Source organism: Hyaena hyaena, unplaced genomic scaffold (genome assembly GCF_003009895.1).
Source record: "Hyaena hyaena isolate Hyena2069 unplaced genomic scaffold, ASM300989v1 scaffold_485, whole genome shotgun sequence".
Lineage (NCBI taxonomy): Eukaryota > Metazoa > Chordata > Mammalia > Carnivora > Hyaenidae > Hyaena > Hyaena hyaena.
In genome coordinates this window covers 392,371-406,202 of record NW_024081115.1, presented here as the reverse complement: position 1 = coordinate 406,202, position 13,832 = coordinate 392,371, and the positions used below count along the sequence as shown (strand labels likewise).

Sequence of the window (13,832 nt, the reverse complement as noted above, 5' to 3'; positions counted from 1 at the left end):
CATTTTCATGGTCTCTAAACCCAAGTAATGGTAGGAATCATGTGACCATTAAATGTTTCTTCTTTGTTGTCAGAATGATGTCTAGTCTCTGTGCTCAGAGTTGTGACGAAACACAAATGTAAAACATGCTAAAGCAGTGCATGGCTCCACCTTCCTAACTTTTTTTTTTTAAACATTTATTTACTTTTGAGAGACAGACAGAGCATGAGTAGAGGCAGGGAAGAAAGGGAGACACAGAATCTGAAGCAGGGTCCAGGCTCTGAGCTGTCAGCAGAGAGCCTGATGCAGGGCTTGAACCCATGAGCACTGAGATCATGACCTGAGCCGAAGTCGGATGCTTAACTACTGAGCCATCTAGGTGTCCCTTAACCTATTAAATACTATAATGGGACAGCTATTTTGAATGTGGATGAAGTGTGTTGAAAGTTTCAAACAAGAAGTAGATGCAAGATGATAAAATAATAGAAGGCACCCCAAAGTTTTAAGAAAATAAAGATAGTGTTCTTCTCTGAATCTTGAATAGAGGTGAATAATTCCTATTATCAGTGTTGTCTAAACGTGACTGAGCTAAACAGTCAAAATTTTGGTAGTCATTTTTTCCACCCAAAATTGACTAAAAGCTGGTAAATATGTAAATACGGTGCACACACGCACACACGTGCACACATACACATACATACTGGTATATGCATATGAATAGGTATACAAAAACATCTGGCCATTTTCTGGGGAGTATGATAACTTACCGGTCTAATAAAACATGAAACATTTATTAATTCCTGGATTTTTTTAAACATAAGAAATGTAGCTCAGAGAATTAAAGGGAGGTGGTAGAATATGTACCTGAAAGTTTACAGAAAAAAAAAAAAGAAGACCTGTATAGACAGTAAGTGTATATATTACATGATTTCTCATGGCTACTTCTGATTCCAGGGATTTCTGAATGTAAATACTACATCATTAAGAACTTCTAAAGTAAAATATAAAGCAAGGAGAGTTATTTTTTGCTAAATATTATGGAGAGATTAGACAGGTTTTCTTTAGTTTTCCTTTTTTTTTTTTTTGCATCATAGTGATTTGCTATGGAAATGAAAACAGGACATCTGTAAATTGGATGGGGGAAGAAAAGACACCATAATTTTCACTAAGTTGTGATGGAAACTTAGCTTTCTGTTCAACTATTAATCTGAGCAAGAATCACAGGTCAGATTAGCAGTAATTCTGATGGGGTCACCAATAGAAATTCCAGAGATCTTCATATTCCATCACTTATGAACCATTTCTTCTTAGTAATTAGACCAAGTACTAGATCTTTCATTTAATGAGTTCATAAAGAAGCACACATGAATTTACTGAAAATGTGTTTATATATTCTTAAAACCACATTTCAGTATATGTGGTTTCTCTAAGAAACCTTGCAATTTTACCTTGTGATTTAAAATTTTTTTTTTTTTTAATGTTTTATTTATTTCTAGGAGAGAGAGAGAGACAGCGTGAGCAGGGGAGGGTCAGAGAGAGAGGGAGTTACAGACTCTGAAACAAGCTCCAGGCTCTGAGCTGGCAGCCAGCACAGAGCCCGACGCGGGGCTCGAACCCACGAACCGCGAGATCATGACCCAAGCGAAAGTCGGACGCTTAACCGACTAAGCCACCCAGGCGCCCCTACCTTGTGATTTAAAAACGTCACATCAAAAGAGTCCAAAGGCTTCACTAAGATGTCAGAGGCATTAAAAACAGGGAGTTAAGCACCCCAACTGACATTAGGTCTATGTACTCCTCCAGTCCAAAAATGTAATGACTGTTACATAAACCTGTGATGGTCTGAGAGTTTTTAAATCATTCAAACATTCTTAATCTAACAAACTCACATATCTTGGCCTTCAGGTGGATATCTTGGTTGTAATGATTGAAATTAATAAAATTCAGCCCAGATCATGTCTGATTTCTTAACAGGACATAGTTATAAAACTTGGCGAGGAAGAGATTTTTTCCATGCCATGGGGGACTAGAATTACAACTTAAAAAAATTCTAAACAGTGCATTCTGTTTACATGTTAATGGAGGAGTAGGCTTCTCACCAAATATACAACAAAATCCTGAGAATCAACTTGTAAGATGTATAACACTATGGAAGATGATACCAAACTAGGCTCCTGAGGTAAGAATATTAACTCCCCTCTCCCCACTATTAAAACAAACCGTTTTATGCTGACTAATTCACATGAAATGTAGGTTGCACATGATGACACTGTATGATAGGACTTCTCAAGAGAGTCAGTGCCCCGCATGGCAGGGTGCTACTGGCATGTTGGAATCCTGGGACCGATGGCCATAAAATAAAGGCATTTTTTAAAACACAGAAATGAAAAATTTTATAACCAATATTTCTTTAGGATGACTAAAATAATTCAGTGGGATGGTGAGAGGGTCCCAGTGTTTGAAGAGTACATTCTGTAGACGGCTTCAAGACCTTACCTGCTGCACTGTAGAGTTCCCACCATTTAAGATCGCAATTCCGAGTTTCAAAGTCGCAGCTACCATTGGTCCAGTATCACCTTAAAAATATAAAATATTGTGTTCCTTATATCATTTCAACCACTTCCATTAACCATTTCTGTCTCAAAATACATACTTTAAAAATTATTATCATCTCTCCCTTACAGATCGGTATAATGGTGGAGTAGGACAGACTGACTTACATATCAAAAAATATTAAAAGAGTAATAATGCATATTTTGCCAGCAATGTTTTTACTCAATCTCGTGTAATGTATCCAAGAATTGAAACCAGATGAGGACATTAAAGAAAAAAACAACTTATTTTTAAATACTGACACCTAAAACTGTTAAGATTCAAAACTAATTGCATGTATTAAAGTAATATTGAAATGAATAAGGGCTACCTAAAATTTTAAGGAAAATTCCTCTCCTTCTCCCTTGAATTTATTTATTTATTTATTTATTTGTTTGTTTGTTTATTTATTTTAGAGAATCAGAGAGAGAGAGGGAGAGGGAGAGAGAGCACAAGCAGGGGAGGAGAGAGAGGGAGAGTCCAAAGCTGGCTCCAACTCAGGGCTCGATCCCACAACCTTGGGATCGTGACCCAAGCCAAAATCAAGCATCAGGTGCTCAATTGACTGAGCCTCCCAGGCACCCCCACTCTCCTTGATATTATGTTAAAACAACTTTATAATTTTCATTTTAGCACTTTTACCTTACTATGTTTATAGTATTGCTTTATTAGGATGACTGCTTAATTTGAAGTAAGTCATTCAAATAATACTGACAAAATTTTATTTATTTACATTTTTAGTAATCTCTACACCCAACATGGGGCTTGAACTCATGATTCTGAGATCAAGAGTCACATGCTCTATGGACTGGGGCATCCAGGTGCCCCATTAATGATAAAAACGAAATCCGGTTGTCTATTTTACTTTCAGAGTATTCACCTCTACTTATCTTAAGGTAGGATAATAGAAATAATAGAAATAGAAATAATAATAGAATAATAGAAATAGCGATGTGGGAGAGGGGTGCTTAATAACAGAATGTGTAACCATTATATCTCCATTCCATTGCCAATTAAAAATGTAGTACAGAGAAGATAGTACAAATGTAAGAAAAATTATCTTGGCTGGCGCTGAAAAATACAATAGTATTTTAATTGCTCAAAAAGACTCACTTGAAAGTCTACACATTAATATCAAGGGTCTAGAAACTACAGCCTAAGGGCCATGTCCAGTTTGTCACCTGTTTTTTATAAATAAAGTTTTATTGGAACTCAGCCACACCGTTTGTTTATATGCTGTCTCTAGATGCTTCCAGGCTACTATGGCAGGGCTGAAGGGCTATGACAGAGACCCATGGCCAGGAAAGCCGAAAACATTTATTGTCTGGCTTTTCACAGAAAACATCTGCCCACCCCTGATTTATACGGTCAGTTTGTTAGGCCTGTGTCACCATAAAATTTCCAAAACTTAATGATCAGAAATAAGTCTTTTAACAAGACCCTGCAAAAAAAATCCTCATTGGACTAGGTTAATGAGAGCCTGCATTTCTGAAGTCCTGACCTAGTAATGAACAGGAAACTCAGGGACTAGATAAATCAGGAGGAGTTAAATAAGGGTACTCCGGGAGAATAAAGAAGTCTGAGGAGAGTGGCAAGCCTCACCTTTGCTGGCGCTGATGGTCTGCAGCACCATCTCAGCAGCCCCGCGGTCATGGAGCCTGGCTTGCTGGTATAGAAGCTTTTGCTTTTCCATTTCTTTTTCCTGAACACAAATCCCAACCATTTATGTTGTGACTGTCATTAAGCACGGCAGCTTTCTATAAACCATATTTTTAGTCATCTCTTCATGTATGGGCTCTATGACAACATTATGGACCATTTCAACACCAACAATGTTATTCAACAGATGTTAACAATGTTCAACTCTTGGTTTTTCCCTTTATAGTTTTCTTGATATACTTTTGGTACTGGCTTATCCGGATGGATTTTCTCAATTTTAATTGTTTGGTTAGTCCAAAGCCTGTATCACAGTTTTGAAGTATTGAACTTCATCATCGAAACTTGCACTTTCTGAATGATACATTTGTGCAGAAGTTTGTTACGTTTTTTAATAATCTCCCATGCCATGGCCATAACTTGATACTGCTCAGCAATTGGCTCGAGTTGCAAGTTATCACTAAATGACAGAAAAACATGAACTGAGACGTGTTGGAGTTTAAGCGAAATTGAAAGCGGATATGAATAAAAAAGGTAGGCTTCAACTAAGTAGCGGACTTATGATACGCATCTCCCCGGTCACCCCCCACCAAGAATAAAAGAAGCAATGTGCCTTTATATTTTGTATTCTTGGGTGGTAACAAACGATACTGCATGGTGCTGCTTGAGCAATGGCTGGGGTTTTGTTCTTTTCCACTGAGACTACCACTGAAAACACAAAGAAGAAAATAAAAATAAAATATAAAGGCACAGCAAGTTCAAGACTGGTAGGATCATTCACTTGAGCTATCCAGTTCGCTGGAGAATTGAGACGGAACTAAGCAGTATAAGTTGCAAAATGGAAGTTGCATAGAGCCCCTAGGACAGCGAGTCCATCAAATGGCGTGGTAGAGAAGCTTAGTCAATGGGACATGAAACAGTCAATTAGTATCATGTCCATAAACACAACGGCCAAAACATATATGACCTAAGAGCAGGAAGAGCTGCAGCAGAAGTAGCCAGAGTGACAGTTTGCTGCCATAAACTTTCCATCCAAAGTACAGAAAATAGACACAGGAAGATGGAAGAGGTTTAAAAAATGAAGGCTTGCTAGTTACAGAATATGAAAAAGAAAGTAAACTAAAAGGGGGGGGGGGAAGAAATGGGCTCAAACAAATGAAAAAAAAAGAAACCTTCAAATCAAAAGCAACCAACACAGACATTTATGCTGTTACCAGAGAGTTCTCGCCGAGGCTGGCAAATTTGTTTCTTAAATCTTTGATAATATCGTGCTGCAAAAACAAAATTGATCAGGGTTTTTTTTCACACTATAGTTAGAGCTCCTGTGGTTAAAGTTTTATTTTTTTTCTTAAATTACGTGATAGGTCTAAATGGAAGCAGAGAAAAGAAAAAAAAAAAAGGCAGCTTTGCTTCATATGTATAGCCATGCTAACATCTAAAAGGGTTGCCTTCATGTTTAAACCTCTTCCTGCGAAGTCAAGAACAAAACGAAAACAAAACCACACAGACACACAAAACCATATTGTCATTACAACACAGTTTCAGAAAAACTGAAAGAAGACCCTTTCGCCTGCTCTTCAGGTGTGGCTTACAATTGGTCAGCAACATTTGATCCCTCCTTTTAGACCCAACAATCTTTCACTTTCCTCCTGAACTTTGCACTTGTGCTTCCCAAAGTAACCAATTCTTTTTGCGGAAGACTTTTTCAGTAAGACAGCGATAAGAAATTATTGGGTTAAGGAACCACCCTATCATTTTCATCTACTAAAGAGGCAAGGGAGTTAGAAAGACTGATTCTTCTATTGACCCACTAGAACATACGAAGATTTGGGAAAAACCCGAAGAAGACAGAAAATGGCGGCATGCCATATATCCTTGAGGGGGAAAACAAAAAACAAAACATAGAAAACCCTTTGCTGTTTGTGCTCCAAAAGTAGGTGGACCCGCTCAAAGATAGGTCAGAACAATTTGCACAATACACTCTAGATCCTAGTATCTTCTGTGGTAACTGAAGTCATGCCCAATGGATGAAATGTCAGAATCAAGAGACAGAGAGAATATTCAATTGCCTTCGTTAAAAAACAAAAAGATCACCCTTATTTTTCTCACACACCATCTAAATTTCAATATTAATAAATACCTCAGGGGAGATGATGATTCCTCTGAAAAAAACTATGGAGCTAAAAAAGATATACTGATCTATAAGCAGGAAAGCCATACTTCATAAAGAGGGATCAGGTCAACCTCTAGCTTGAATTTCTTCTTTGTCAGATTGAGTTGGAGCCTTTCTCTTCAGAAGATATTTAATATGATTTCTTTCTGGTACTTTGTCCTTTGAGAAGAGCTTTCTGAGTATGAAATTTAACCTCCCCATTGGAAATTTTATCACACTGTAATGAAATAAAACCTTGAAAGCTAAACCCAGAAGTTTTCAGACAACAAAATGATGGATTATGTGGATGGAGAGAAAATTATTTAATTTCAAATTTACTGCAGATTAGTTTCTCTAAGAAAACTGAAGATAGATCTTTTTAAAGAAGTTTGCTCGGGGAAATGGCACTCTGAAAGGAGCTTTTGAAAGCATCTAAGAGTAGGGTTCCTGCCCCATTCCAGATTCTGCCTAAACTGTCATAGAGTCTTAAATAAACATTATACCTTTTACTTTAAGTTCAGTCTCTAAATCATTCATTCTAATTACAAAAAAAGGTTGTGGGGAGGAGGAAGTCCAAAGTTTCAATTTTCCCTTTGGGAAAAAGTTCCAGTTACCAAGAGCAACCAGGAATTATCAGCTCTTTCCCTAATAAGATGGCTATGAACCTTTTCAAGGTCAACAGGGGTAACAAATCAGAACCATGATCAAATAGCAGGTATTGAATGGAAGTACTCAACATCATGATTGCTTTTAGTATGATTTTAGTTTGTAATAAAATATTAAGATTCTTCCATTTTTTTCTCCTAGAGTGCCTTGCATTTAGGATTTGATTGGGGGGGGGGTTGGCAGAGGGGGGAGGGTGGAATCGAAAGACCTGAAGAAAAAAATCATCCTTTTCAGTTCTTCCAACAACTTGCCTTACAGGAGAAAAATATGGAAATAAAAAAATTACAACTGTTTCTTGATGGAGAAAATAGTTTATCCCTGTAATGGAGATGAAAGATATTTTAAACCAGGGCAGCCTATTGAGAGCAAAACTTTTGTACTGATACTGACGGGCTTTCCTCAGTTATGTGGGCATTCGGGGCCATGTGGGCATCCCAGCTACAGGCTGTAAATAATGCCATAGGAGCCCAGTTGGCTTGCCTTTTTTTCATTTTTTCTCTTTGCATTTCCAAGCCTTCAGCAACTGCTGAAAAGGTTTTCATAATGTTTTTCTCTTCAGCTGCACATGGAGGCTAGTTCTGAGTGAGTAGACCTTTTCAGGAGCTGAACTCTTTCTAAAAAGATTTCCCATAATTTTGTAATAAGTCAATCCTATCTATTCTTATTTGGCACCTTAAAGGTAGTCACAACCTACAAGGTGACATTGAATCTCAACATTATAAGGAAAAAAATATGGAAATTTAGAAATTCAATTAGATGACTATGAGGGCAAAAGCAAACGGCAGTGAAATGATGTTAACCCTTCAATTTACAACACAAACAGGCCAACTCTGACTAGGGGAAAACAAAAATACAGGTAAGAGTCACATTCTCCATTTCATTTAATTCTGTTCAGTATTCTGGTTTCTGAAACTGTAGGTTGGCCACATTTATAAAGAGTCGACTTGCAGGCCTAGGAAAACACTTAAGATTATAATTCTGTCTAATAATAATGGTCCCCCACATTTATAAATTTTAAATTTTATTTCTTAAAAGTTAAATTAATGTATGTATGGAGTTTCCTAGAAGAAAATCTCCAGGAGGACAGGGGCTAAGAGGCTCGTATGTCTGTTTTAAGCACACGCATTCATATACTATATATCCAGGAACATTCCTGCACATCACAGGTCTTCAAGAAAATGAATGGAATGAGTTGCAGACCTAAATAATGTTATATCAGGTAGCATATACAACTGATCTGAAATTTTACAAATGCTATCTCTTCATGTGAAGGGCTACAAAGCTGGTACAAGATGGACGCCTCTGCCATTTATTTTCGGTACTTGGTCAAAGAATCATACACGTACAAATTCTCATTCTCAAACTGTGGTTTTTTTAGCTCATTTCATTTGTTGTCTGTACCTTTAACCCATTCCCTTTGTATACATTCCCTTTGTATATATGTATACATTCCCTTTGTATATAACGGTATAATAATATTCCGGAGTTCTGCTTTTCAATAAGATGGACATAGTTTCTAATGTTTTCTCTTTAACAAAAAAAAAAAAAAAAAAAAGAAAGAAAGAAAAAGAAAGGAAAAAAGAAGGAAAGAAAAGAAGGAAAGAAAAAGAAAAATATGTTTTCACCCAAAGCAAACTTTAAAATGCCACATTTTTTACTAATAGATGATCAGAGATGACAGAAGCACTAAAACAGAGAAATGTAGTTCAGTTAGTGTGTTGGAGGATCTGAAGTTTAAATGCACTATGTGGTATGATTATGGCTTACTTCTTCCTTTATCACTTACAACCCCATGCCTGTTGAAATGTTTCCCCATGGATTCAGCATATTGAGAACTAACCAGGACCATGCTAAAGCAATAAAACCCAGCTGCACTGAAATAATTTTCTATTTCAGGGTCCTATTGACAAAATGTGTACTATATCACAAGAAACTCCATGAACAAAATATAAAGTGGTGTGGGGTGTGGGTGGGGAGAATGAACAATTCTAAAATTAGACGTTATCGAATTAGCAAAGTTAGATTACGTTATCGTGAGAGCAAATGTGTTTTGTCCTGAGCAAAAACTGACTTACAACAGCATTCATTTATTTACCTATTTGTTTGTTTAAACCTTAAGAGCATCAAATGCTGCCTTGAATACAGAAGGAAATGCTATGCAGATCCAGTAGCCCGACAAAAGAGAGAACAAGAAAACTAAGGTGACTGATGACCTCTAATAATATGAAGGTAGGTTACATCACGAGGGTCCCAGAGTGTTGGAATAATTCGTGGGAAAAAGGAGAAGTTAGAATACAATTTATCACAGAATGGATCATGATAGCTCATTATTTGGGTTTTGACTTCTCTCAGTGCTAGTTGTTTTAAGTGTCTATAATTCTAAGTTTTCACAAATGGTTACTGATCCTACCCCAGACCAACTCTTGTAGAACAGATGTCCTCGATGACAGTCTTGAATATTATCTGTTGAGCCGAGAGAGGGCTTTTTCTGGAGACTGTCTTAGGGACACATAGTCCTTCCATCCTTCCAGACTCTGGGTACTTATCCTGTGCTCAGCCACCTTCCGATGTCACCTGTACCTCCGGATTTTATTGTACACATTCTCAAATAACTGCTAATATTGAATTTCTGACTACCTTTATCATTATATCACATGCTACGCTTTTCATGAAGATCCTTAGGAATTTTTGTTTCTCCAAAACAAGATAACTATGTTTATTTTATTGATATAGTATACTGTGAAATCTATGTGATAGGATGAGGACTCCTGGAAAGCTCACAACCAGGAGTGTTGACAAATGCCAGCAAATTAGCAAGACTCTAAGGCATGGGTTTCTGAATTCACCTCATTCTTGGAAGGCTCTACATGTCCCTGAAACCCTTTCATCCCTCAACACTTTTCCCTTCTTTATCTAACTGTACTACGTAAGATTATGCAATACTTTGAATGCCAACTAACTACAATTTAAATAAAAACTTGAACAAACAAAAAAATATCAAAAAGGTTGAGACACGTATATATGTACAGAAGCTAGGCTGTTTTCTACAAAATAGTTCTAAAAACTATGAAGCTTATTTTCTTTCCCACTCCTCTACAAAAGATTGGGAGAAAAAGTGACAAAAGTTTGCATGCTTTTATCAGTATTCTTGCATTTAGAAGAATTATGAGATTTTCCTGAAAAATGAAGAGAAATCACCCATGAACAGCAAATCAACACTTTTAAAGGTGAGTGTGACCCCTGAGAATATCTAGTTCAAAAGAGAAAAAGCTGAGGCGCAGAGTAAATTAAATGTGACCCACTGAAGGTCACGAGGATGAAAAGCCAGGTCTCCTGTCCTGTGTAGTTCTGTTCACCCTCCTGGGAAAGTTTCTCTAAGGGCTTCCTGGCTTAATTTTGTATGAAGGTAGATTTGATTAAAATTAATAGTAACAACAAATACCTACAGAGCTTGTTATGTGATAGTCAATGTTCTGAGTGCATTATATGTATGAACTAATTTTAACCTCACCACAATCCCATGAAATAGAGTCTATAATCAGCCCCATTTTATAGATAGGAAAATTGAGGCTTAAGATCACACAGGTAGCTGGTAGAGCTGGGATTCAAACACATGTGGTTCATTCAACTGATTCTGCTGTTACCCATCTGCTGTACATAATGCAGTCAAGCATAAATCCCAACTGGGATTATTTTTTAAATACCAGTACATGAAGTCAAAACTGTCGTTTTCAGCAAAAATGAACAATTATATGTTTAAATATATATTCTACACAGTTTGCTATTTAGGTCCACACACTCAATATGCATGAGACACCATACGAAATATGTGCTTTCTGGGAACTTCTCTCATACCAGGAACATACTCCATCCCTGCCCCATACCCCTTCTCTCCAGACTTAGCAATGTGCCTTGCTTCTGAGGCAGAGTGGGCCCTAGAAATGGCTCACACCATTACTGTGGTTATGAAACCTGTCTCCTACCCACTACTACCACCCACTAAGGAGGCCCCAAGTTCATGTATACAGAGAGACTGCAGTGCCTGAACAGTCAGCTGGACCCAAGCTAGCTTTGGCTTCCCCAAGAGGTGCATGGAAAATCTGCTTAACATTAGGAAGTATGAATACATTAAGTCCCTATGACCAATAAAAGGTAAGAGGTGGGACAGAACCAATGCTCATCCTTTGTCCCATTAGGCACTGTTCCAAGATGCATACGGTCATTCTACGGCCATCTGACACTACTGTTGAATAGCTGTGGTCAGCTCCACACTATCTTGTATTTGCTCTCTCCTTCCTTCGATCATCCATTCTCTTTTGCCCTCACTCTTACTTCCCTGGGATTGTACCACCCCTCAACTCCAATACAGTGTTAACACATAATCTCTTTGCCCTGTTTTCCAAGGAATCTGGGCTAAGACATGGGGGTATTACTTGAGATCGATGATTTCAGTATAGAACTGTATGGGTAGCAAATTGCAGCCAGAGACATGAGAACAATGGCCATCAAACTTTCTTCTCCCTTCTCTATGGTTCAATAGTACAACAAGCAACTCAACACTTGAGTCTGCATTTTGGGTATGTTGGTGCTTCTGCAGTAGAAACTTAGTAACTATACATATACCGAATAACAGGAATCATTAGGTATCATTAGTTTCATTAGTTTCAATGTTCTAGATCCATAGCTGTATCTCTGACTTTTTATATGTAAGGGTTGTCTTTGGCAAGACTTGGGGAGCCCTTCTAATTTAAATTGCTTTGTTCCTATAAGCAGAATAAGTGAACCCATTCAAAGATCAAATTATATAGCTGTTGGAGAGGGTGCATCTTATAGCCAATTCATTCTTGAAGGATTGCCAAAGAATGGAATTGTATTCTAAATTAGATCATTGGAGGAGCCAAAGGCAGTTTTATCACTGGGTACAGCTAAATAGCATTAGATATTAAAGACATTTGGGCCTAAATTGATTCTTCTATACTTAGTGATGCATATTTTGGACTATGAGCTGGGTATTGGTCTGAATTCGTTAGGTATGATGTTTTAGTTATGCCTGATGCCCATCTGGGGCAGAATATAAGTTAGTCTCCTAAAGTTTGTTTAATACAGAATATCAACTCTGCCATACGCATATTTAATATTTAAGAGATAAGCAATTCTCTTTAATCAATAATACAGAATAACAGAACCTCAGGGATTCAGCAGAGACTTCATCTGTGAATTAGAAATTGGGCATTTGCCAAAGGATGATGCAACTTGCCTAATGTTTGAGAAAGATGGTCTAGAAGGCAAGTTAATGCTCCATTCTTCTGGCTTACTTAAGCGCCACTGTCATTAATTTGGAGTTTTATTAAGAAATAAATCTATATTATAGTACCTTAATATTCCATAGAAATCCTTTCATTGAATTAGCACTTAATGCCACACACATAGAGTTTCGAGAATGGCATTAAAGAGGCAACCATCTGGGGGAGGTTTCTGGGTATTTTGCAAAATCATAGTTTAAAAATGTGGTTTACTCTGGTACTAAATCTCTTTGTTCATCTAGTTGAGAAAAACCCATCATGCTCAGAAAAATGAAGTTATTGGACTTGCAACATTATTAATGTGTTATTATTATTATTTGCTTTGGCTTTTGAAAAATTCAAAGCCAAACAAGGCATTCAACTGCAGTAATAAACATTTTGAGTAATTACTAAAACACTTCTTCCTTTTCAGTTACTCTTCTTAAGATTTAACTGTCTTTTTGTGTAGTTTTAGTATTAAAGTAGTCCCAAATCTAAAAAGAGTTATATATAATTAATTAAGTATGCAACAGTTATTATATAAATAGTTACAAGAAAATAATATTTACATATATTATTGATGAAGCAGGGAATTGAATTATCAAGTTGAATCAGGCAAGTTTTAACAGAATATCAACAAAAAATACATGTGATGGAAAAAGAAAAGAGCTGGCAAATACTCAGCATATTAGTCTCCACCTCCTGTGTTTAAAGTTTCTTAAACTTCGCTTCCTCCTACATGAAAATTTTCTCTATAATGCCATCTTTTAAAAGTACCTGGTTTCTTCTCAATATCTTCACTGTGTACTTACAGATGAAGAATTGAAGTAGAAAGTACGGCAGATATTAATAGTCGGTCAGTTATGGGGATAAAATTAAATTATCACACACTTTATGTTATTCTCAAAATTGTTTAACATAATTTTCTTTAAGAATTATTGAAACTGCCAAATAACCTTTTTGATTATTATAACTTGGATGAAAAATTCCACTCTTAGACTATCTCAAAGTGATGTTAAACAACCAGACACTTCAATGTAAACAGTCTGGTAGATTACTAAATTTATGAAGAGAAAGTAATAATCCAGTTGTCTGGTCAAATTTTCTGTGTTCTGTTAGTATTATGGAGTCAACCTCAGATAAGAATATCTTCATAGGTGAGTGTCTCCCTCTCTGGTTCTCTTTTTCAACTTGGTAAGAGTTCATATTACTTACTCATAAAGTATGTATTTTGTGAAAAGTAGCACACTACACGAATTAGGCATATGTAATACGTTACAATCCTGAATCACATGCAAATAGAGTAAAATATCTGGTTAAGGGATGTACCTTCCAAATCTTGTCTATGGTTATGCATATGAATAAATGGCAATCGTAAGTAACTTTAAAATCGTGTTTCATGGTGAGGGACGGGAGAGACATTTATATCTTCTTTCCTGTGATTAACTGCCAGTCTATGAATGTCTTGTCAGTCATTCTAAATCCAGGGCATGTAATCTGTTGTC

At 36.7% G+C, this 13,832-nt stretch overlaps 1 protein-coding gene across 1 annotated transcript in view; it reads right to left on the bottom strand.

Annotated features, from left to right (window-relative positions):
- The window catches only part of RYR2 (ryanodine receptor 2), a 468,566-nt gene that overhangs the window by 70,369 nt on the left and 384,365 nt on the right, over positions 1–13,832 (bottom strand). The window contains exons 80-81 of the mRNA XM_039254352.1: positions 4,174–4,273; positions 2,476–2,555 (exon numbers count right to left, since the gene is read on the bottom strand). Coding sequence (XP_039110283.1) covers positions 2,476–2,555; positions 4,174–4,273 — 180 coding nt within the window. The remainder of the gene's footprint in view (positions 1–2,475; positions 2,556–4,173; positions 4,274–13,832) is intronic.